Source organism: Pseudophryne corroboree, chromosome 12 (genome assembly GCF_028390025.1).
Source record: "Pseudophryne corroboree isolate aPseCor3 chromosome 12, aPseCor3.hap2, whole genome shotgun sequence".
Classification (NCBI taxonomy): domain Eukaryota; kingdom Metazoa; phylum Chordata; class Amphibia; order Anura; family Myobatrachidae; genus Pseudophryne; species Pseudophryne corroboree.
The window spans coordinates 63,736,578-63,762,473 of NC_086455.1; the positions used below are offsets into that span (position 1 = coordinate 63,736,578).

Consider the following 25,896-nt stretch of genomic DNA (forward strand, 5'->3'; position numbering starts at 1 on the left):
TGCAGGGCGCTGGGGGAGGGGGGGCGCCCTGAGCAGCAATATAAACACCTTGGCTGGCAAAAATACATCACATATAACCCCCAGGGCTATATGGATGTATATTAACCCCTGCCAGATTCCAGAAAAAAGCGGGAGAAAAGTCCGCCGAGAAGGGGGCGGAGCCTATCTCCTCAGCACACTGGCGCCATTTTCCCTCACTGCTCCGTTGGAGGGAAGCTCCCTGGCTCTCCCCTGCAGTTAATACAATACAGAAAGGGTTAAAAAGAGAGGGGGGGCACAATTTAGGCGCAGTATACAAATATATGCAGCTATAAGGGAAAACACTTTTTTATAGGTGCTATCCCTGTGATATATAGCGCCCTGGTGTGTGCTGGCATACTCTCCCTCTGTCTCCCCAAAGGGCTTTGTGGGGTCCTGTCCTCTATCAGAGCATTCCCTGTGTGTGTGCTGTGTGTCGGTACGGCTGTGTCGACAGGTATGTGGAGGATAATGAGGTGGAGGCGGAGCGAATGCCTGTAAATATGTTGTCACCCCCTGCGGGGTCGACACCGGGGTGGTTGAACTTATGGAAGGATTACGTGAAAGTGTCAACTCCTTACATAAAAGGTCGACGACACGGAACAGCCGGCTACTCAGCTTGTGCCTGTTCCAGCGTCTCAAATGTCATGGGGGCTTTAAAATCGCCCGCTACCTCAGATAACAGACACAGATGTCGACACGGATACTGACTCCAGTGTCGACATCGATGAGACTGGTGTACCCTCCAAATAGGTCCACCCGTTACAGGATTGAGGCAATGAAAAATGTATTACACATTTATGATTATACCCCAGGTACCACATAAAAGGGTATTGTGTTTGGTGAGAGAAAACTATTAGTAGTTTTTCCTGCATCTGAGAAATTAAATGAGGTGTGTGAGGAACTTCCCCCGGTAAGAAATTGATAATTTCTACAACGGTTATTGGCAGCGTACCCTTTCCCGCCAGAGGATAGGTCACGCGGGGAAAAGCGCTTACACGCTTATCAGAAAAGGTGGCACTACCGTCTCCGGATACGGCCGCCCTGAAGGAGCCTGCTGATAGAAAGCAGGAGGTTACCCTATAAGATATGGTCACACACTAGGGCATTATATTGCGACCAGCCGTTGCTTCGGCATGGATGTGCAGTGCTCCCGCTGCGTGGTCAGATTCCCTGTCGGAAAATAACTATGGATAGGGACAATATTTTGCTGAAAATAGAGCATATAAAAGACGTGGTCTTATACATGCGTGATGCTCAGAGGGATATTTGCCAGCTGGCATCAAAAATAAGCGCTAGGTCCATTGCCGCCAGACGGGGGTTATGGACTTGACAATGGTCAGGCGATGCCGACTCGAATCGGCACATGGAAGTTGCCCTATAAGGGGGTAAAACTGTTTGGGGATAGTTTTTCAGACCTCGTTTCCACAGCTACTGCTGGGAAATCGATTTTTTTGCCACAGGCTACCCCACAACAAAAGAAAGCACCGTATCATCAAGTACAGTCCTTTCGGCCCCAGAAAAGCAAGAGGGCTAGAGGCTCATCCTTTCTGCCGAGAGGCAAAGGTAGAGGAAAAAGCTGCAACACACAGCTAGTTCCCAAGAGCAGAAGTCCTCCCTGCGTCCGGTAGGTCCACAGCATGGTGCTGGGGCTGCTCAGGCGGACCCGGGTACGGTGGGGGCCCGTCTCAGATATTTCAGCGGACAGTGGGCTCTCTCACATGGATCCCTGGGTCCTTCAAGCAGGATCTCAGGGGTACAGGCTGGAGTTCGAGACGTTCTTCCCCCCGCCGTTTCCTAAAATCTGCCTTACCGGCACCTCCCTCTGCCAGGGAGACGGTGTTGGTGGATATTCAACACTATAATAACAACAAGTGATTGTCAAGGTACCCCTCCTTCAGTAAGGAAGGGGTTACTATTCCACAGTGGTTGTGGTACAGAAATGGTTCGGTGAGACCCATCTTGAAATTAAAATACTTGAACTTTTATATCAGAAGATTCAAGTTCAAGATGGAATCGCTCAGGGCGGTTATTACGAGCCTGGACGAGGGGGATTACAGGGTCTCCCTGGACATCAAGGATGCCTACCTGCATGTCCCCATTTACCCCCCTCACCAGGAGTACCTCAGATATGTGGTACAGGACTGTCACTATCAGTTCCAGACGCGGCCGTTGGAGTTGTCCACGGCACCGAAGGTCTTTACCTAGGTAATGGCAGAAGTGACGATACTCCTTCGCAAGAAGGAAGTTTTTATTATCCCGTACTTGGACGATCTCCTGATAAAGGCGAGGTCCAAAGAACAGTTGGTAGTGGGGGTAGCAGAAGTGCTACAACAGCACGACTGGATTCTCAATATTCCAAAGTCACAGCTGGTCCCGACGACACGTCTTCTGTTCCTGGGAATGTTTTCTGAACGCAGACCAGAAAAGAGTGTTTCTTCCAGTGGGAAAAGCCGAGGAGTTGTCATCTCTAGTCAGAGACATCCTAAAACCAGGACAGGTGTCGGTACATCAATGCACACGAGTTCTGGGAAAAATGGTAGCTTCGTACGAAGCATAATTCCATTCGGAAGACTCCACGCAAGGACGTTCCAGTGGGACCTGTGGGACTAATGGTCCGGGTCCCATCTACAGATACAACAGCGGATAACCCTGTCAGCAAGAAACAGGGTGTCGCTGCTGTGGTGGCTGCAGAGGGCTCATCTACTAGAGGGCCGCAGATTCGGAATACAGGACTGGGTCCTGGTGACCACGGATGCCAGCCTTCAGGGCTGGGGTGCAGTCACACAGGGAAGAAATTTCCAAGGAGATTTCGCTTCACATAAATATTCTGCAGCTAAGGGCCATTTACAATACCCTAAGCCAAGCAAGGCCCCTGCTTCAGAACCAGCCGGTACTGATCCAATCAGACGACATCACGGCGGTCGCCCATGTAAACAGACAGGGCGGCACAAGAAGCAGGATGGCGATGGCAGAAGCCACAAGGATTCTCCGATGGGCGACCTACACCCAGGAGAATGGGGACTTCATCCAGAAGTTTTCCAAATGCGGGTAAACCATTGGGAATGACCACGGGTGGACATGATGGCGTCCCGCCTCAACAAGAAGTTGAAAAGATATGGCGCCAGGTCAAGGGACCCTCAGGCGATCGCTGGGGACGCTCTAGTGACACCATGGGTGTACCAGTCGGTTTATGTGTCTCCTCCTCTACCTCTCATACCCAAGGTACTGAGAATAATAAGAAGGCGAGGAGTGAAAACCATACTCGGGGTTCCGGATTGGCCATGAAGAGCTTGGTACCCGGAACTTCAAGAGATGCTGGCAGAGGACCCTTGGCCTCTGCCGCTCAGACAAGACCTGCTGCAGCAGGGACCCTGTCTGTTCCAAGACTTACCGCGGCTGCGTTTGACGGCATGGCGGTAGAACACCGGATCCTAAAAGAAAAGGGTATTCCGAAGGAAGTCATCCCTACCCTGATCATAGCCAGGAAGGATGTCACCGCAAGACATTATCGCCGCATTTGGCGAAGATTTGTTGCTTGGTGGGAGGCCATGAAGGCCCCGACGGAGGAATTTCAACTATGTCGATTCCTGCACTTCCTGCAAGCAGGGGTGACGTTTGGGCCTCAAATTGGGGTCCATCAAGGTCCAGATTTCGGCTCTGTCGAATTTCTTCCAGAAAGAACTGGCTTCACTACCTGAAGTTCAGACTTTGGTTAAAGGAGTACTACATATTCAGCCTCCTTTTTGTGCCTCCTGTGGCACTTTTTTTTTGGATCTCAACGTGGTGTTGGATTTCCTAAAGTCGCATGGGTAGACCCACTTAAAACCATGGAGCTAAAGTATCTCGCGTGGAAAGTGGTCATGCTGTTGGCCTTGGCCTTGGCCAGGCGTGTGTCAGAATTGGCGGCTTTGTCATGTAAAAGGCCTTATCTGATTTTCTATATGGAGAGGGCAGAGTTGAGGACTCGTCCTCAGTTTCTCCCGAAGGTGGTCTCAGGTTTTCACTTGAACCAACCTATTGTGGTGCCTGCGGCTACTGGGGACTTGGAGGATTCCAAGTTGCTGGACGTAGTCAGGGCCCTGAAAATTTTTTTTTTTCCAGGACGGCTGGAGTCAGGAAAACTGACTCGCTGTTTATCCTGATGGCACCCAACAAGCTGGGTGCTCCTGCTTCTAAGCAGTCTATTGCGCGCTGGATTTGTAGCACTATTCAGCTGGCGCATTCTGCGGTAGGATTACCGCAGCCTAAATCAATAAAAGCCCATTCCACAAGGACGGTGGGCTCATCTTGGGCGGCTGCCCGAGGGGTCTCGGCTTTACAACTTTGCCGAGCAGCTACTTGGTCAGGGGCAAACACGTTTGCAAAATTCTATGAATTTGATACCCTGGCTGAGGAGGACCTGGAGTTCTCTCATTCGGTGCTGCAGAGTCATCCGCACTCTCCCGCCCGTTTGGGAGCTTTGGTATTATCCCCATGGTCCTTACGGAGTTCCCAGCATCCACTAGGACGTCAGAGAAAATAAGAATTTACTTACCGATAATTCTATTTCTCGTAGTCCGTAGTGGATGCTGGGCGCCCATCCCAAGTGCGGATTGTCTGCAATACTTGTACATAGTTATTGTTAACTAATCGGGTTCTTGTTGTGAGCCATCTATTCAGAGGCTCCTTTGTTATCATGCTGTTAACTGGGTTTCATATCACAAGTTGTACGGTGTGATTGGTGTGGCTGGTATGAGTCTTACCCGGGATTCAAAATCCTTCCTTATTGTGTACGCTCGTCCGGGCACAGTGTCCTAACTGAGGCTTGGAGGAGGGTCATAGGGGGAGGAGCCAGTGCACACCAGGTAGTCCTAAAGCTTTCTTTTTGTGCCCAGTCTCCTGCGGAGCCGCTATTCCCCATGGTCCTTACGGAGTTCCCAGCATCCACTACGGACTACGAGAAATAGAATTATCGGTAAGTAAATTCTTATTTTTTATGACTGGCAGCCACCAGCACTGGTTTTGCCTATTATATTGACCATGAATAATTTGAGTTGGTCCTGGACCACCAACCCAGGGCACCCCTGCAAGTGTCCCGAGGCACCCCAGGGAGACACGGCACACAGTTTGGGAACCTCTGCATATGGGGTAGCAAATACTTTTGAGCGAGATCCCATCGCCGTAAAGTGCGGCAGGTGACGTGCAGATTTGCCAGGCAACTCTGTACGGCATCAATTGAATCCGCCCCAAGACCAATACCACTGTAAAAAAATTATTGAAACATAAACTAATGAAGATTTATATAAAAATAATCTATGTTATACAGTAAAAGGCCAGTACTCACTGGCCGATGTCAGAGAGATGTGTGCTAAGCGAACCGCTCAGCACACATCTCTCCTGGCGCTCAGCACAGCGCGATCTGTGCTGAGCGTGCGGGGGGAGACGGGGGGGCCGCTCACTTCACCCAGCGGGTGAAGTGAGCGACCCGCTAGATTGGCCTGCATGCAGGCCAATCTAGCAGCAGCGATAGCGATGCGCGGGGCTGCGCATCGCTATCGCTGAGGGGGCTACACACGGAGCGATCGTGCTTAAAATCTAAGCAATCTAGTCAGATTGCTTAGATTTTAAGCAGCGATCGCTCCGTGAGTACCCCCCTTAAGGCGTGCTATTATTAATCATCTGGAGCTAGATCAGAAGCTCATAAAGGGGGTGTACGCCATCAGATAACCGTTTTATTGGTCTGTGCATTCCAGCAGTTTTATCTTAATGTATTGTTTACCTTATCTCTGTGTTTTTCACAATCATCCTTCTCATCTAGACAGCTTTTTGTTTCAGTTATTTTAAATAACTGACCCCGATTTACTGAATTCCATTTATATATTCTTTGTTGACTTCAAAGATATACATCATGCTAAAATGTAGCTGTTAGGAGATCAGGTTTAATTACAAATGATAAATAATGAGTTTATTAGTTTGGTGGTATAATAGTTTTCCATGAAAGGAAGATTACACTTTGGGTAAAATGTAAAAGCATTCGAGAAGCAGGTTGTGCGGTTCTTCATGCGAGTCTGCCTGGATTTTTAAAGTGGCAATCATTTACAATGATTGCCACTTTAAAAAATCCAGGCAGACTCGCATGAAGTCCCGCACAGCTCTATTACATCTTTACCCTTTGTTTTGTTGTTAGGTTAAACTGACTGTTGTTACATTTCCCCCACCAGAGGAAGACAGTGTGTTTGATGAGTCTGACATACATGATACACCAACGGGAGCCGGGAACAAGGAGTCCCAAACCTTCTTTGCACGGCTGAAGAGGATAGGGGGGAGCAAGATCGTGAAATACCAACCAGTGGAGATGAGCGCCCAGAGAAGTAGGAATATTACCCAAATGTTTATATTACATATGCCATAACCTTCTGCATTCTGGAGTTTATACTTCAAAACATATAGTGATTATGGCTACGTAGTCTATAATGTACAACACGGTCACTAGTACCTGTCCCATGCTACAGTCTATTGCAGCCAGGGCATAATATATTGTAACATGTGCACAAGCGCCTCTACGGTCTGATCTCCAAACACCGTCTCTGCATGCGTCTGTGGTGATGTCACTAACTCGGCATATTGCTGTGTCGGGCCGCCTGTCTGAAAGGGGTCTCGACAAGTCGCACCCGGGAAGGAGCTGTGCACAAATCCCAGGTGCAACTCGGCAAAGCAGTATAATAGTGATATTACACTTACACCAGGGTGTGACCCCTCCAGGAGGATCAGTTTAAGATTATTTCTCTATCGTCCTAGTGGATGCTGGGGTTCCTGAAAGGACCATGGGGAATAGCGGCTCCGCAGGAGACAGGGCACAAAAAGTAAAGCTTTAGGATCAGGTGGTGTGCACTGGCTCCTCCCCCTATGACCCTCCTCCAAGCCTCAGTTAGATTTTTGTGCCCGGCCGAGAAGGGTGCAATCTAGGTGGCTCTCCTAAAGAGCTGCTTAGAAAAGTTTAGCTTAGGTTTTTTATTTTACAGTGAGTCCTGCTGGCAACAGGATCACTGCAACGAGGGACTTAGGGGAGAAGAAGTGAACTCACCTGCGTGCAGGATGGATTGGCTTCTTGGCTACTGGACATTAGCTCCAGAGGGACGATCACAGGTACAGCCTGGATGGTCACCGGAGCCTCGCCGCCGGCCCCCTTACAGATGCTGAAACGAGAAGAGGTCCAGAATCGGCGGCAGAAGACTCCTCAGTCTTCTTAAGGTAGCGCACAGCACTGCAGCTGTGCGCCATTTTCCTCTCAGCACACTTCACACGGCAGTCACTGAGGGTGCAGGGCGCTGGGAGGGGGGCGCCCTGGGAGGCAAATGAAAACCTTTTTTGGCTAAAAATACCTCACATATAGCCTCCGGGGGCTATATGGAGATATTTAACCCCTGCCAGAATCCGTTAAGAGCGGGAGACGAGGCCGCCGAAAAAGGGGCGGGGCCTATCTCCTCAGCACACAGCGCCATTTTCCCTCACAGAAAGGCTGGAGGGAAGGCTCCCAGGCTCTCCCCTGCACTGCACTACAGAAACAGGGTTAAAACAGAGAGGGGGGGCACTAATTTGGCGTTAGAAATATATAAAAAAGATGCTATAAGGGAAAACACTTATATAAGGTTGTCCCTATATAATTATAGCGTTTTTGGTGTGTGCTGGCAAACTCTCCCTCTGTCTCTCCAAAGGGCTAGTGGGTCCTGTCCTCTATCAGAGCATTCCCTGTGTGTGTGCTGTGTGTCGGTACGTGTGTGTCGACATGTATGAGGACGATGTTGGTGAGGAGGCGGAGCAATTGCCTGTAATGGTGATGTCACTCTCTAGGGAGTCGACACCGGAATGGATGGCTTATTTAGGGAATTACGTGATAATGTCAACACGCGCCAAGGTCGGTTGACGACATGAGACGGCCGACAAACAATTAGTACCGGTCCAGACGTCTCAAAAACACCGTCAGGGGTTTTAAAACGCCCGTTTACTTTAGTCGGTCGACACAGACACAGACAGGGACACTGAATCCAGTGTCGACGGTGAATAAACAAACGTATTCCTTATTAGGGCCACACGTTAAGGGCAATGAAGGAGGTGTTACATATTTCTGATACTACAAGTACCACAAAAGAGGGTATTATGTGGGATGTGAAAAAACTACCGTAGTTTTTCCTGAATCAGATAAATTAAATGAAGTGTGTGATGATGCGTGGGTTCCCCCCGATAGAAAATATGGGCGGTATACCCTTTCCCGCCAGAAGTTAGGGCGCGTTGGGAAACACCCCTTAGGGTGGATAAGGCGCTCACACGCTTATCAGAACAAGTGGCGGTACCGTCTATAGATAGGGCCGTCCTCAAGGAGCCAGCTGACAGGAGGCTGAAAAAATATCATAAAAAGTATATACACACATACTGGTGTTATACTGCGACCAGCGATCGCCTCAGCCTGGATGTGCAGAGCTGGGGTGGCTTGGTCGGATTCCCTGACTAAAAATATTGATACCCTTGACAGGGACAGTATTTTATTGACTATAGAGCATTTAAAGGATGTATTTCTATATATGCGAGATGCACAGAGGGATATTTGCACTCTGGCATCAAGAGTAAGTGCGATGTCCATATCTGCCAGAAGATGTTTATGGACACGACAGTGGTCAGGTGATGCAGATTCCAAACGGCACAAAGGTGTATTGCCGTATAAAGGAAGAGGAGTTATTTGGGGTCGGTCCATCGGACCTGGTGGCCACGGCAACTGCTGGAAAATCCACCGTTTTTACCCTAAGTCACATCTCTGCAGAAAAAGACACCGTCTTTTCAGCTTCAGTCCTTTCGTCCCTATAAGAGTCATATCTGCCCAGGGATAGAGGAAAGGGAAGAAGACTGCAGCAGGCAGCCCATTCCCAGGAACAGAAGCGTTCCACCGCTTCTGACAAGCTCTCAGCATGACGCTGAGACCGTACAGGACCCCTGGATCCTACAAGTAGTATCCCAGGGGTACAGTTTGGAATGTCGAGACGTTTCCCCTGCGCAGGCTCCTGAAGGCTGCTTTACCAAGGTCTCCCTCCGACAAAGAGGCAGTATGGGAAAAAATTCACGAGCTGTATTCCCAGCAGGTGATAATTAAATTACCCCTCCTACAACAAGAAAAGGGGTATTATTCCACACTATATTGTGGTACTGAAGCCAGAAGGCTAGGTGAGACCTATTCTAAATCTAAAAAAATTTGAACACTTACAAAGGTTCAAATCAAGATGGAGTCACTCAGAGCAGTGATAACGAACCGGGAAGAAGGGGACTATCTGGTGTCCCGAGACATCAGGGATGCTTACCTCCATGTCCCAAATTTGCCCTTATCACTAAGGGTACCTCAGGTTCGTGGTACAGAACTGTCACTATCAGTTTCAGACGCTGCCGTTTGGATTGTCTACGGCACCCCGGGTCTTTACCAAGGTAATGGCCGAAATGATGGTTCTTCTTCGAAGAAAAGGCGTCTTAATTATCCCTTACTTGGACGATCTCCTGATAAGGGCAAAGTCCAGGGAACAGTTGGAGGTCGGAGTAGCACTATCTCGGATACTGTTACAACAGCAGGGGTGGATTCTAAAGATTCCAAAATCGCAGCTGATCCCGACAACAAGTCTCCTGTGCTTAGGGATGATTCTGGACACAGTCCAGAAAAAGGTGTTTCTCCCGGAAGAGAAAGCCAGGGAGTTATCCGAGCTAGTCAGGAACCTCCTAAAATCAGTGCATCATTGCACAAGGGCCATGGTAAAAAAATGGTGACTTCCTTCGAAGCAATTCCAGTCGGCAGATTTCATGCAAGAACTTTTCAGTGGGATCTGCTGGACAAATGGTCCGGATCGCATCTTCAGATGCATCAGCGGATAACCCTATATCCGAGGACAAGGGTGTCTCTCCTGTGGTGGTTACAGAGTGCTCATCTTCTAGAGGGCCGCAGATTCGGCATTCAGTTTTGGATGTTGGTGACCACGGAGGCCAGCCCGAGAGGCTGGGGAGCAGTCACACAAGGAAAAAATTTCCAGGGAGTGTGATCAAGTCTGGAGATTTTTCTCCACATAAATATAGCTAAGGGTAAATTTATAATGCTCTAAGCTTAGCAAGACCTCTGCTTCAAGGTCAGCCGGTATTGATCCAGTGGGATAAAACATCACGGCAGTCGCCCACGTAAATAGACAGGGCGGCACAAGAAGCAGGAGGGCAGTGGCAAAAACTGCAAGGACTTTTCGCTGGGCGGAAAATCATGTGATAGCACTGTCAGCAGTGTTTCATTCCGGGAATGGAAACTGGGAAGCAGACTTCCTCAGTAGGCACGACCTCCACCCGGCAGAGTGGGAACTTCATGGGGAAGTTTTCCACATAATTGTAAACCGTTGGGAATTACCAAAGGTGGACATGATGGCGTCCCGTCTGAACAAAAAACGGGACAGGTATTGCGCCAGGTTAAGAGACCCTCAGGCAATAGCTGTGGACGTTCTGGTAACACCGTGGGTGTACCAGTCGGTGTATGTGTTCCATCCTCTGCTTTTCATACCTAAGGTACTGAGAATTATAAGACGTAGAGGAGTAAGAACTATACTCATGGCTCCGGATGGGCCAAGAAGGACTTGGTACCCGGAACTTCAAGAGATGCTCACAGAGGACTTATGGCCTCTGCCGCTAAGAAGGGACTTGTTTCAGCAAGTACCATGTCTGTTCCAAGACTTACCGCAGCTGCGTTTGACGGCATGGCGGTGGAACGCCGGATCCTAAGGGAAAAGGCATTCAGGAAGAGGTCATTCCTACCCTGGTCAAAGCCAGAAAGGAGGTGACCGCACAACATTATCACCACATGTGGCGAAAATATGTTTCGTGGTGTGAGGCCAGGAAGGCCCCACGAAGAAATTTCAACTCGGTCGATTCCTGCATTTCTTGCAAACAGGAGTGTCTATGGGCCTCAAATTGGGGTCCATTAAGGTTCAAATTTCGGCCCTGTCGATTTTTCTTCCAGAAAGAATTGGCTTCAGTTCCTGAAGTCCAGAAGTTTGTCAAGGGAGTATTGCATATACAACCCCCTTTTGTGCCTCCAGTGGCACTGTGGGATCTCAACGTAGTTCTGGGATTCCTCAAAACACATTGGTTTAAAACCAGTCAAATCTGTGGATTTGAAGCATCTCACATGAAAAGTGAACATGCTCTTGGACCTGGCCTGGACCAGGCGAGTGTCAAATTGGTGGTTTTTTTCTCAAAAAAGCCCATATCTGTTTGTCCATTCGGACAGGGCAGAGCTGCGGACTCGTCCCCAGTTCTCTCCCTAAGGTGGTGTCAGTGTTTCACCTGAACCAGCTTATTGTGGTGTCTTGCGCCTACTAGGGACTTGGAGGACTCCAAGTTGCTAGATGTGGTCAGGGCCCTGAAAATATAGGTTCCAGGACGGCTGGAGTCAGGAAAACTGACTTGCTGTTATCCTGTATGCACCCAACAAACTGGGTGCTCTTGCTTTTAAGCAGACTTTTGCTAGTTGGATGTGTAATACAATTCAGCTTGCACATTCTGTGGCAGGCCTGCCACAGCCAAAATATGTAAATGCCCATTCCACAAGGAAGGTGGGCTCATCTTGGGCGGCTGCCCGAGGGGTCTCGGTTTTACAACTTTGCCGAGCGGCTATTTAGTCAGGGGCAAACACGTTTGTAAAATCCTACAAATTTGATACCCTGGCTAAGGAGGACCTGGAGTTCTCTCATTCGGTGCTGCAGAGTCATCCGCACTCTCCCGCCCATTTGGGAGCTTTGGTATAATCCCCATGGTCCTTTCAGGAACCCCAGCATCCACTAGGACGATAGAGAAAATAAGAATTTACTTACCGATAATTCTATTTCTCGGAGTCCGTAGTGGATGCTGGGCGCCCATCCCAAGTGCGGATTATCTGCATTACTTGTACATAGTTACAAAAATCGGGTTATTATTGTTGTGAGCCATCTTTTCAGAGGCTCCGCTGTTATCATACTGTTAACTGGGTTCAGATCACAGGTTGTACAGTGTGATTGGTGTGGCTGGTATGAGTCTTACCCGGGATTCATAAATCCTTCCTTATTGTGTACGCTCGTCCGGGCATAGTACCTAACTGAGGCTTGGAGGAGGGTCATAGGGGGAGGAGCCAGTGCACACCACCTGATCCTAAAGCTTTACTTTTTGTGCCCTGTCTCCTGCGGAGCCGCTATTCCCCATGGTCCTTTCAGGAACCCCAGCATCCACTACGGACTCCGAGAAATAGAATTATCGGTAAGTAAATTCTTATTTTTTTTTGGGTGACCGTGTTAGGTTTAATTTGACACTACATGCCCACACCCACTTTCTGTGATTTCCACGCCTATTCCAGGCCCAGTCTCAGCATCCTAGTCACAGTGATCCACGAGTCATACTGGAGACAAAAAAGTTGCAGATTCCAAAAAGTGCGCGGGACTCGGCATGAGGCCCTTTGTATATAAACCAATTTTTTAAAATTCAACAGCAACTGTTCTGTATCTGTTTCTTGGTAGAAAAGGTTAATGGTGACCATTTATAACAAGCACTAAGAGGCTATAAATCCCCTAATAAACAGAGAAACTGACTGTAAACACTGATAATACTCTCACATCAGTTCACCTTAAACATAGTATTATGCAATGAAAGAGATTAATAGTGTTTTCTTATGTCCGTTAGCAACGTATAATGAACAGAGCTGTTTCCATGACTCAGCAATATAGGACATGTTAGGGAGTTATAAACTATAATATATATAATAACAAACCCGCAATGCCCAGGAGGTATCTAATGTGTGACTTAAAAAGTTCAGATACGGCCTCATACATCCAGGGGTGTATTCAATAAAAGTCGGAAACTGCCGTCTTGTCGGAAAGACGTCAGTTTCCGACTGGAATAGGTCAGAAGGGGTTCCAACCTATTCAATAGGGGCACATTTTTTCCGACAAGTCGGGAAACCCGACTTGTCGGAATGCTGTCGGAAAGCAGGTGGATCGGTGGAATACCCACCGATCCACCTGCTGCTGTCGGAAACGGGGCCAAATCCGACAGGTTTTGGCCCCCTTTCCGACAAACTCAATCCGACTTGAAAACAAGTCGGATTGAGCTGAGGAGACGGGGAGTGGTGCGGCGGGCTACGGGGATGAGAGGTACCTTGACGGCCGTCCCCGGCCAGGCACCTCTCTCCCTGTAATGCCTCCCCCGCCACCGGCAAACATCACCCCCGCTGCCAGCTCCGTCCGCCGATCGCCACACTGCTCCCCCCACAGGCCGCCTCACGCTGCTCCCTCCACCGGTCGCCTCACACTGTACCCCCCGCCGGCCGCTGCTCCCCCCACCGCTGCTGTCAGCGCACCCAGCAGCCGCTGACAGCAGCGCAGGAAAGGACACAGGGAACGGCCAAATCCGACAGTCAGATTTGGCCGCTCTTTGAATAGGGGTTGTTGGGTCCATTCCGACAACAGCATGTCGGAATGGACCCGACTCTTATTGAATATACCCCCCAGCCTCAAAACGCTACGCAGCTTGAGAAGCCTGGCATGAGTGAGCCATAAGGTCCCATGCAAATCTTCTAGCGTCTGGCGTCTTTTTCTGCCGAAAATGCATCTTAGTCACAACGCGATGTGGCCAGGACACACCAGGAGACTGTGCTGATTAATGTGCTATATGACTTGTATATCTGTGTGAGTCTGTATATGAAGCCCAACAGAACTTGGTATGGTAAAAACCCACGGTCGCTGCATCATAGCACTTTGTAAGCTGATTCAGAGACTCAGTCGCACACAGAGGTACAAGTGTCACATATGAAATGAATCAGCACAGTCTGTTTGAGTGTCCTAGTCGCATCGCGTTGCAACTAAGGCGCATTCACAGCAAAACCGATGCAAAATAGAGGCCTGAAGCTAGCAGAGTCTCATGGGACTTGGCATGCCAAGAGGGGCTGTTTGGTGCGACTGCAGCAGTGATGTATGAGGACACTTCTGTACCTCTCTGGGGGACATTAAGGCCTTGGTGCACATAGCACAAAATGAAAGCTTACACATAAAGCATAAAGATTTTAGCGGGCGCGTTCTGGGCGATATACTGTACACAATCTGACATGTAACGTTGTCTAAATGTGGGATGCCCTTTACATGTTCTGGGAATGGAAATCAGCCATAATCGTAGCCCTCACGTGTCTCCTCTATTTCAGGTGAAATTGAGCTGGCGGAATACAGAGAGTCCGGGGACAGCATTCTGCGCTGTGTGAGAGAGGACACTATACAGAAGAGAAAGCTACGCTCCCTCAAGCAGAAGTCCCTGGACATTGGCAATACGGACTCGCTGCTGTTCACTTTGGATGAACACCGGAGAAAGTCCTGCATTGATCGATGTGACATCAGCCACTCCAACACCCAGAAGATGAACGACTGCCGCCGCTCGAGACAGAACTCCTCCAGCAGGGCTGATAACATAGATGCCAGTGACAATCCATCTGAAAGGGAGAGCTGTCACGAGGTCAGGAGGCCTGTCATACCAGAGGTGAGGTTGAGCTGCATGGAGACATTCGAGGTCAAGGTAGATTCCCCAGTCAAGCCGCCTTCACCAAGAGAAGACCTAGATCTTATAGACTTGTCTTCAGACTCAACCTCAGGGCCAGAAAAACAATCTATTTTATCCACCTCAGACAGTGACTCTTTAGTGTTTGAGCCGCTCCCGCCCTTAAGGATAGTTGAAAGCGACGACGAAGAATTCCAGCTCATAAATAGTGGATCCATTGTGGTTTCAGCTTCTTCAACGCCCATCAGTGCGTCAGTGCTCAGCCTCAGTATGACGCCTTTGGTACAAGTGAGTATAGAGGATTGCTCTATAAACTACACTGCCAAGGATTTCAGATATAATCCAACATTGCAGGTGGAGGACATCACTTTCCAAGCTCTAGAAGATCAAAAAGACTTTGAAGAGTTGTCAAAGCCAGGAGACATGCAGGAGGTCTCTAGTGGGAGCCCGCTGACTCTCAAGCAGAAGAGAGACCAACTACGCAAGTCCTGCGCTCTTGCCGACATGTCTGTGGATGACAACTTCGAAGACACCATGGAGGAAAGCAAGTCCCCCGTAAAAAGCGTGCTTCTGAACGTTCCGGAGGACACCGAGAACCAACCGGACATCGAGAAACCTGATGCCAGTACAGAGTTTGATCCGGAGCAAAATGCAGAACAAAAGGAGGAAACTGAGGAGTCTGAGTTCAAAATACAAATCGTTCCCAGACAGAGAAAGCAAAGAAAGATAGCGGTCAGCGCGATACAGAGAGAGTACCTAGACATCACCTTCAACATCCTGGACAAGCTGGGAGAACAGAAAGACTCAGGTAACGTCTCATCTAATTATACAAAGAGTTACATTGTATCAATGGGCGTGCAGCTTGTGTGTACACACGGTGAGATTTTTTCTTACGATTTTGACTATATAGTCAAAATCGTAAGAAAAGTTAGTGCAGATCGCAAGGTGAAAGTCACCTTGCGATCCCGATTCGATGCCGATGCGTGGTCCCGCGCGGTCGGCATCGCAAGAATAGATAGAATGTGCAGGCAAGTCAATTTTGACTATCTCTATAGAAGAGATGGTAAAAATTGACACTTAGCCAAAATCACACATAGTCAATATCGCAAGCACCGTCATTATGTGCTTGCGATACTGACTATGTGCCGAACTAGCCCCTGTCGCATAGTGAGAATCGAGTATAGCCCGAATCTCACCATGTGTACGGTACAGAGAACTTGCCAGGGTCGTAATAATGTATCTTAGAACAGTACCATTTGTGCAGTATCTTGCGTATGTTCACATTCTGCATGCTCTGGAGTCAAGCGTACATCAGCACGGGAATTGCAGAGTCATACACATTTTAAACCCATGTGCACTTATGACTGAGGAGGCGTAAGTGGGCTGTAACGTAGGCAGTGATCAGTAAGGACACATTGACGCAACTGCAGGCTATGCAGAGCAGGACGTAAGCGTAGGCATACCTTGTGTTATACATACAATGTATACTGTACCTAGTATAGGCTGGTGAAAGTATGCAGTGATAATGATGAATAGTGGCAAACCTAGCACACAGATAGAGGCTGGGATACAAAGACACATGCATCTGTGCATACTGAGGTGTATATACTGTACACATACATTCCTGTGCACACAAAATGGGAGCACATGGGGCTTATTTCAGGCCTTATGTTTGTATTTAAAAACCTCCAAACTTCCCTTATTCTCCCTCTGCCAAAGCAGTGCATGTTGTCTAGTGCAGAGGTTCCCAAACTTGGTCCTCAAGGCACTCTAACATACCAGGTTTTCAGGATTGCCATGCTAGGGCACAGATGACTTAATTAGTACCAACATTTGATTTAACCATCTATGCCCAACCATGGATATCCTTAAAACCTTGACAGTTATGGTGCCTTGAGAAACCACTGGTGTAGTATGATACCCAATTGTTATATGTCTATTTCACTGCTAGTATTCCTCTCATAATCTTCCACACACATCCTTCATCATCATCATCATCATCATCACCACCACCACAGGGACGCTTCATGCTATGGACAATGTATGAAATTATTGGGAGTTTTCTTCTTAGAGTCTTAATAAATAGCCCTGATTCAGAGTTGCAGACTAGCCGCATGCTGCTTTGCTGTTCATGTGGTTGAGACATTAATTGATACTGTGCATGCACACAAAAGTCACAAATCCTCTTTGTCTAATGCATTACGCTGCTGCACGATTGTACCCGGGGCAGAGGGTATCATACTACTATTGTACCCGGGGCCTAGGGTATCAGAAATGGAGCGGTAAAGGGATGGGCCTGAAGTGAACACAAAAAAGTAAGTCTCGTGGACGTGTAATGGTAATGTCGCGGGCTTGTCAGTGACAGTGGCTGTGTCGTGAGATGCACAGCTGCTGCCACAGAGGTCATGCTCAGACCTAGGAACTCCGTTGGCCATAGGGCAGGTGCAGGTGTCGATGGTGTGCCGATGGTGGACTGTCTAGACCCACCGGCAATGTTACAGCATGGTGGTCATTCCGAGTTGTTCGCTCGCAAGCCGATTTTAGCAGCATTGCACACGCTAAGCCGCCGCCTACTGGGAGTGAATCTTAGCTTCTTAAAATTGCGAACGAAAGATTCGCAATATTGCGAAAAGACATCTCTGTGCAGTTTCTGAGTAGCTCCAGACTTACTCGGCATCTGCGATCAGTTCAGTGCTTGTCGTTCCTGGTTTGACGTCACAAACACACCCAGCGTTCGTCCAGACACTCCTCCGTTTCTCCAGCCACTCCCGCGTTTTTCCCAGAAACGGTAGCGTTTTTTCCCACAAGCCCACAAAACGGCCAGTTTCCGCCCAGAAACACCCACTTCCTGTCAATCACACTCCGATCGCCTGAACGAAGAAAAAGCCGTGAGTAAAATACCTAACTTCATAGCAAATTTACTTGGCGCAGTCGCAGTGCGAACATTGCGCATGCGCACTAAGTGGGAAATCGCTGCGATGCGAAGAAATTTTCTGAGCGAACAACTCGGAATGACCACCCATATACGAACATTAAAAGTAGGAGCGCCTCAGTGCTGCATATTCAGGCGCATGCTAGTGCACCAGGAGGAGGCTGATACTAGCATCTGCAAATTACTACACCCACGACTACGCCAAAAGTGTACACGGCAACATCCAACTCTGAATCAGGTCCTTAATCCTGTTTAACTGTATTATGAATCAGTGGCTTTCTCCACACTCCCATCCTCTCTGGTCAGTCTGTGACCACCGCTTCTCCTTCCCAGTGGTTCCCACCTCCAAGACTTTCCCACGCTGCCCCTAATCTATGGCATTCTCTCTTTTGCTCTTTCAGGCTCTCCCCAAACCTCTATTGCTTTACACCCCTCCCCCCACAAAACTCACTTATCCCACCCTAGCTTGGAGGATTTCTGTCTGATCTCACCCCCCACCCCACCTCTTTGTATCTCCCCATTACCCCCACTGCTTCCCCTTCCCTGCAGAATGTGAGCTGGCTCCTCCCTCCTTTTGTTTCATCACTTATAGTATTTTCCATGAAAATTAATCAAGTTCTTACCAAAATATTGCTTTCTGTTATCACAGAGGCGGAATCTAAGGGGCTTTCCATATTGGAGATGCCCAGAGAATCATCGTCTGCGCCCACCCTGGAAGCTGGGGTTCCCGAGCCCATTAGCCGTTCATCCCTCTCAAGTAGGTCCCCTGTGCTTCTATTACACATACTGCATGCTGTGCACCAGGGGCGGATTGGCCTTAAGGCCACCAGGAAGGTCCCTGGAAGGCTGACGTGTCTGTGGGGCCTGTTTTGTATGTTGTCATGTAACCCCACCGCCCACATGGCAGGCAGCCCACCGCACTCTGTTATTCCATCTCTGCAGAACACAGGGCCATCTTAACAGCAGTTAGGCCCCTGGGCAAAGCAATGCGCTGGGGCCCCTACCCATCCTCCAGCGGTAGGGGTGGGGGGCGTTACCAGTGGCAGCCTTGATGTCCCGCGGGCGGTAGTGGGTGTTCTATCTTCCACTCAGCATGTAGGATCTGGAGCAGTAATTTCTGCTAATTATTCCTTTACTGCACAGATGATGGGGCGGGAGGGAGAACACTAAACTGTAGTGGAGCATTGGGCTGAATGAAGTTGCACCGGTACATGACTTCCAGGGTGGTAGGGGGTGTTTAATATGCAGGGAAGGGGTGGATAGTGGAGTGGGGTTAATATTCATAATTTTCCGGTGGGAGGGCAGCTTGCTTGACTGCAGATATCTCCAGTTTCTGGAAACAGATTTCTTAGATTTCAATGGGACAGAAAACTAGAGAGTCCCACCTTTTAGGAGGTACTGGGAACTTGGGGATCAAAGTTCAGGAGCCAGAGCAATCCACTGACGAATATATAAAACTGCATGGCAGGCATATGGAGCTAGAGCAGGGACCAGCTTCTGGAAGGCTGATATATCTGGTTCTGGGCACAGTAGAGAAATTAAAGGGGAGAGTCCCAGGTTTTGGAGTATACCCTCAGAAAAACTCTAAGTCAGACAGAACCCAAGAAATCTGTCTGGGAAGAGCAATTAACAGGCTCAGATAGGGTCCACTGATTTGAAGTCAGATATCTCCGGTTCCCCATGGCCAATTTTCAAAAATCTGATACCCCTGGAAAAAGGAGACCCTCAGCTATCGGGCTAGGGCCCTTAGACTCCTGGGGCCCTTGGACAAGGGCCCATCGAGCCCATACGAAAAGACGGCCATGGCAGTACAGCAACTCTGCCATCCAATGTTGCTGCCATGGCTACATGGCATGTTATACCTCCTGTTCTGCCCATGTCAGCCTACTTCTACAAAATTTTGCAGGGACAGTTTTAGTTCCTAATCAGCCCCTGCTGATCACCATACACATAACAAGAATGTACATAGGAGCAATCATTATAAAATGATTGGCGTGCACAGTAACATTGGGTGTTCCCAAGCACCCCCAGCACTGGCTCCTATGACACAGTATCTGTATGAATAATTGTGCTGCTGACACATCGTCATTCTTATTTACGTAGCACAATATAGGCAGATGAAGAGAGGCTCTTTGGGCGCTGTTACCATGACCCAGCTCATGAAGAGGCAGCTTGAACACCAGTCCAGTGCTCCCCACAACATCGGCACCTGGGATCCAGGTAGGTGGAGACCACTTATCTCTCTCACCTGGAGCTTGAACAATCACACCCACTTATATTTTTTTTATCATTACATTTTTGAGCATATGCAAAAGTAAATTATGGGGTACAGGCATCAGATAATAAAACAAATTAGAAATGACAGATTGTATATATTAGTCTTCCGAATCCTTCATTGAAGGCTCATTTAAATTGAAAGGGGGGAGAGGCTTCGTGGAGTAGAATGACCAGTGGAAGTGTGATAACCCTTACCCTCTGTGACATATATGACCCATGGGAGCCACTTCATAATGGGAGAAGAGAATGTCATAGAGTAAGGAACCACCTCGAAATGAAACTGAATTTTGGTAATAACTTTCCCAAATGGAGGGAGGGAAATTTCCAGTGCTGAGCTATAGTGGTCCTGGCAGCTATTAAAGCATGGCCAAGGACGTAACGGGCAGATTTAGGAACAGTGGTGGGATGCCAATGTAGAAGGGCTAAAGAGGGGTCTGGGGTAAAGGTGAGAGTGAAAACATCCCATATAAAGACAAACACTTCCATCCAAAAGGTGCGTAAAATGGGACATGGAAAATGGTACCGTCAAAATGGCATAGACGCCAACAGAATTTAGAAGACGCAGTCCATTTGTTATGTAATTTACAGGGAGTCAGATACAATCTATTTAAGAGTTTTTAACATGCATTTCGGTATGATTTATGCACTTAGATAAGGAGAACGAAGTAAGATGAGTAGATTCCCACTGTTTAAGGGTGAAGGTACACTTAAGGTCAGTCTCCCAGTAACGCTGGGCAGAAGACTTATCTGCAGAGTCTGGGGGTGAGAATAAACAATACCAAAAAGATATACCACCATGGGAGGATGATCTAGTCAATCTAACTAAAACACGATCCAGGGGAGTCCGAAATGCAAAGGGACCAGTATTCATTCTGTTGACCCAATGTTTAAGTTGAAAATAATAGAAACAAGCTGTGGGACATAAATTAAATTTAACACAAAGGTCAGTAAATGAGAGGATGGAGGATGGAGATAAAAAATCCACAAGGAACTCGATACTTAAGCTTACCCAATAATAAATGTGGAGAAGGGGCAATGATCTGTCTAATGCCTGTTTTAGAAACATTCCTGATAGGAAGGGTAAATTCAAAATCAGTTGGGTGCTTAAGATCCCATACTCTTAGGGTATCGAGAACAACTGTAGAGAACAGTTGAAATTGTGGGCGGAGCTGCCGGAGTAACCACAGGAGGTCAGGAAGGGGGAAATCTTAAAGGAGAGCACATTCCAGATCCACCCAAGGTTTAGCACACCCACCTATTAAAGGGAAAGTAGCATCAAGCTTTGCATTTCTAGAGGTCAGAGTTCACTGTGTGTAAAAATGGTATTCTATGGGTGGAATTCAATTGTTTGAAAAGTCGGTTGGGTGTCTGTTTTTTCTTGTCTATTAAATAGGAAAAAACAGACTCCAAACTGACTTCAAACAATTGAATACCCCCCCTAGATGTCAAATGGGAAATTGTGTTTTACAGTACTTGTATTCTTTTGGTATAGATGATCCCAAAGCTGCACATGAAGTCTTGGGGAGCATTTCCGAGGTTTCCATGGGAAGGACGAGTATCCCTTACATTCAAATTGGTGCGTAACATTTAGCACTTTAATAATGTATATCTCACTTAACATAATTTACAAGACAATTTGTCAATCACTTAATAATAAGCAAGGCATGTGTCCTGTAGACATGCCACTAGATGGCGCTGTTCAATATGGGTGGGCTAAACTTCATAGAAGTGGGTGTAGTTTTCCCTGCATGTTTTCTGGCTGTCTCCCCTCTGGTCTCCACTAGGCAAATACCTAGTGTGCGTAGTAATTATTTTATACCTCTTAATTGAATCAAATATGATATTACAGCAGTCAGATGTTATGTGAAAGGTGCAGTTTTTGGCGTCAAGATAATTAAATGACACAAATGACCCAGGGGGTGGTGTAGTAAACCTTCTAAAGTAGAGAAGTTGCTCCTAGCAACCAATTATTATCCAGCCATCTACTATGAAGTACATCCTATATAATGAGGGGTTGCTAGGGGCAATTTCTCCACCTGTCATCTACAGAAAGTGTAATACATTTCCCTTATTAATGTTTAGTATTTCCTATATATATATATATATATATATATATATATAGTGCTGTACATATACATTATTGTTTATTGTTGTATCACTATAGGGGCAACAAAGTCCAGTCTACTCTCTGCTCCCAGTATTGTCAGCATGTTTGTCCCCGCGCCTGAAGATTTCTCTGATGATCAGCCCACAATAATGTCTGACAAGTAAGTGCCCGTCAAATGTCACAAAGAACAAAGGGTTATAAACCTCTTGGTCATCACCCAAAAATGGGACCCCATGCCCTTTAGATTCTGCAATTACAGTATATCAGCAGTTTTTAAACTGATAGTGATGCATAGTTAATGTTATTTTAAACACATGGCAAGTTTTCTTGTGATTTTGTAATATAATTGATACGGCGTTAAGGGGGGTACTCACGGAGCGATATTCTAAGCAATCTGACCAGATTGCTTAGAATTTGAGCATTATTGCTCCGTGTGTACCCCCTACAGCGATAGCGATGCGCAGCCCCGCGCATCGCTATCGCTGCTGCTAGATTGGCCTGCATGCAGGCCAATCTAGCGGGTCGCTCACTTCACTCGCTGGGTGAAATGAGCGGCCCCCCCCATCTCCCCCCCCCCACGCTCAGCACAGATCGCGCTGTGCTGAGCGGCGGGAGAGATGTGTGCTGAGCGGTTCGCTCAGCACACATCTCTCCCGCATCGGCCTGTCTATATGGGCCTTTAATGGTAGTTTATATGGTCGATAAACTACAGCATGCGTTAACCTTTTATTTAGCATTTTAGATGAATATAAGCATTAGATTACTAACTATTCACATAATGGGCAGTATTCAATTGTTTGAAAAGTCAGTTGGGTGTCTGTTTTTTCCTATCTAATAGACAGGAAAAAACAGACACCTAACCGACTTTTCAAACAATTGAATTTCCCCCAATGTATACAATAGTGAAACCATTGTAAGGTAATGCATTATTTATTTGAGAATGAATTAAAGGGTTTAGATGGAGATTTGTGAATTAATCGGGGGTTGCAGGCTGAATGATGCTGAAAGCCTTGAGTAATGAGAAACATGAAATATTGTAAATGCAACTGTAACACAAACCCTTAAATGAGACTGTCTGTCACTCATCCTATTCGATCCTATTCGATGCAAGGGTGGCGAGATGCTGTTGCAATGGCATGCATACACTGGCAACAGCACCCCAACTTGCCACACACTTGGCCCGATGTCACCGCGGATTCATGGATTCTTGTAAACAAAAATCTTTTAGTCCAAAGGTACCCTAAAGCTTATGGTGCAAGCTGTCTCTAAAGGCCAGTACTCACTGGCAGATGTGGGAAGAGATGTGTGCTGAGCGTGTGGGGGGGGGGGGGGGGGGGGACGGGGGGGCTGCTCATTTCACCCATGCAGGCCAATCTAGCACCAGCAATAGCGATCATCGCTATCGCTGTGAGGGGTACACACGGAGTGATCGCTGCTTAAAATCTAAGGAATTTGGTCAGATTGCTTAGATTTTAAGCAGCGATCGCTCCGTGAGTACCCCCTTTAAGCTCATGGAGCAATCTCACAGGATTGGGTCCTAACTGTGTTTAGCAGGAAAACCCTAGGGGTGTATTTACTGATCTGCTGATTTTCAGATTTCTGAGGCCTTGCCACGGCATGTAAAGCGTCGATTTTTGTAATACATGCCATGTATTGCCTTAAAAAAACCTGCCACTTTAAGTCCCAAGGCAAAAGCGCCAGAAATTGTCTATTTGCAAAACATTATCTGAGTGCAGTCTCATAGGTAACATTAATAATTTGTATCTTTTTCAGGTGTCATGACTGTGGAGCCATTTTAGAAGAGTATGATGAGGAAACGCTAGGTCTTGCTATAGTCGTCCTCCTAACATTCATTCACCTGAGTCCTGACTTGGCTGCTCCTCTGCTGCTAGATATCATGCAGTCTGTGGGAAGGTAAGCTAGTTCTAGATTACCAATAAAATTGTCCCTAAGAATAATTTATATGGATCTAGAACACTTATCAGGAGCTAAATATATTTTCTGCAGCGGGGTACACTGGTATTCCACAGGGAATAACATTGGGGTGCAGAGTTGTATCTTGATCCAAGGCACCAACAGGCTAAAGCTTTGACTGTTCCCATGATGCACTGCACCGCCTCCTCTATAGCCCCACCTCCAGGCACTGGAGCTCAGTTTGTAAATTGGTGCCTGCAGTACAGGTCACTAACAGGTGGGGCTGCGCTAGGCAGAAAAAAAAAGAGCTTTTTAGAAAACTTCAAGGGCCGCAGCACTTTCTATATGTCTTTATGACATGCTGTGCTGCAGCTCCATCACATCCCTCAGCGGCGCTGCATACTCCCGCAGCCAGGTTCCCGGGTACTTGCAGCGGAGACACACCGGTTTTCATACACACCACCACTGTCATTCTCCAGGATCTCGTGACTGCACTAAAGGGAGGAGGTAAGAGGGCACCCCAGGCGGGACCCGCCGGTAAATCGCGTTCCGGTCGCGGTCCCAGGAGACGGAATGCGCCGCTGGCGTGGACACTGTGTTGCACAGGGACCCCACTATATCCACCAGGGCAAGGAGCACAGGTCGGATTTACTAAAATCCGTTTATAAAAGGCTCCACAGTACCCGATGGTGAAGTCCAGCAGAGTGGATAAGGCGCTGACCTGTAGCCCCTCCCACAGCTTCGGGCACCATCTACTGCTGGAGTTCAAGCCGTGGAGCTGCATCTCTCCCTCACTCCCTAAAGAGATTTTGGCGCCATTACATAGCTGGGCTGATCTCCGGGACTGCTGGACACTGTCCTCTCTGTAAATACGCCTGTATCATCAGCACTGTGCATTTACAGACACTTAAGTATTCTACATGTCATTTTAGACAGTGTTAGTTAAGAACAAGTGTACTGCTATCTGAATATTTAGTACAAGTATTCTGTGATATACATCCAGTATCTATTGTGCATTGTTATATCTGTATACATACATACCTATATGTAATTACTAGTCCAGTGCAGTTTTATTGTTTATATGTAATGATTCCTGCATTGTACCTGTGACTGAGTGTGCCTGTAGCTGCTGTGTGGATTCCATTATTGTGTATCACATGTTTTGCTATCACTATATTCTGTACCCTGGGGAACTAGGTGCATCAGGGGCTCATATAATATATAGTGCTACACAGGGTATACTGTTTGTATTTCTCACTGTGTTTTTCAGTCACCCCACACCACTTAAATCCTCTGTTTGTGATCTATATTTACTGTCACAAAACACAGGGGATTATTTGCTGGTTTTTGTGTTCGTCTGGCTATATTATACTGTTACGCCCTAAGGCTACATCCCATACAATGTCTGCTACACAGGGCGGGACATCTGTGGATGCTCCTGCATCATGCAGTGCTGTCGTCATTGATTCACCAGTGGGGGAAGTGTTAGCTGCTGGTTCAGGCGCTGGGGGTCATACATCTCCCAGTCCGTCTGTGCCACCTGTGGCCAATCAGGACCCACCTTGGGCAGCTTTTTCAAATATGCTGACTACGCTTGTAATGCGTCTTACATCCCCCGTGGGTCCTCCTGTGCCATTACAGCCACATGTTGTCCCTGTAGTTAATCAACCATGGGCGGATACCTTGTCTACCCAGTTACAGCAATTAAATCAGACTTTGGTTAGACAAAAGTCCATCCCACGTCCCTCTGGGGCCAAAGGGTCATCTAAGTAGGCCATTTCTTCCTCACAATCCACTAATATTTGGATAATTCTTCCGTTGAGGATGGGGAATATACTGATCCGTCAGACAGTGATACAGTTGCTTCTGATGAGGAATCTACTACCCAAGTTGATGTTCCTGATCTTGTGGAGGCTATCAAGCTGATTCTCCAAATTGATGATGACACTGAACCTCCTGTTACATCTAAGAAACCTGATAAGTTTAAATGTCAGAAGGTTACTAAAGTAGTTTTACCACATTCTGAACTTTTAATTCACATACGTCAGGAATCCTGGTCATCTCCAGGAAAGAAGTTTTCCCTGTCTAA

The 25,896-nt window shown here is 47.5% G+C and overlaps 1 protein-coding gene across 1 annotated transcript in view; it reads left to right on the forward strand.

The window, feature by feature from the left end:
- The window catches only part of UNC79 (unc-79 homolog, NALCN channel complex subunit), a 438,710-nt gene that overhangs the window by 207,548 nt on the left and 205,266 nt on the right, over window positions 1-25,896 (forward strand). The window contains exons 31-37 of the mRNA XM_063947577.1: window positions 6,222-6,371; window positions 14,231-15,385; window positions 18,159-18,266; window positions 19,613-19,729; window positions 21,279-21,362; window positions 21,951-22,053; window positions 23,667-23,807. Coding sequence (XP_063803647.1) covers window positions 6,222-6,371; window positions 14,231-15,385; window positions 18,159-18,266; window positions 19,613-19,729; window positions 21,279-21,362; window positions 21,951-22,053; window positions 23,667-23,807 — 1,858 coding nt within the window. The remainder of the gene's footprint in view (window positions 1-6,221; window positions 6,372-14,230; window positions 15,386-18,158; window positions 18,267-19,612; window positions 19,730-21,278; window positions 21,363-21,950; window positions 22,054-23,666; window positions 23,808-25,896) is intronic.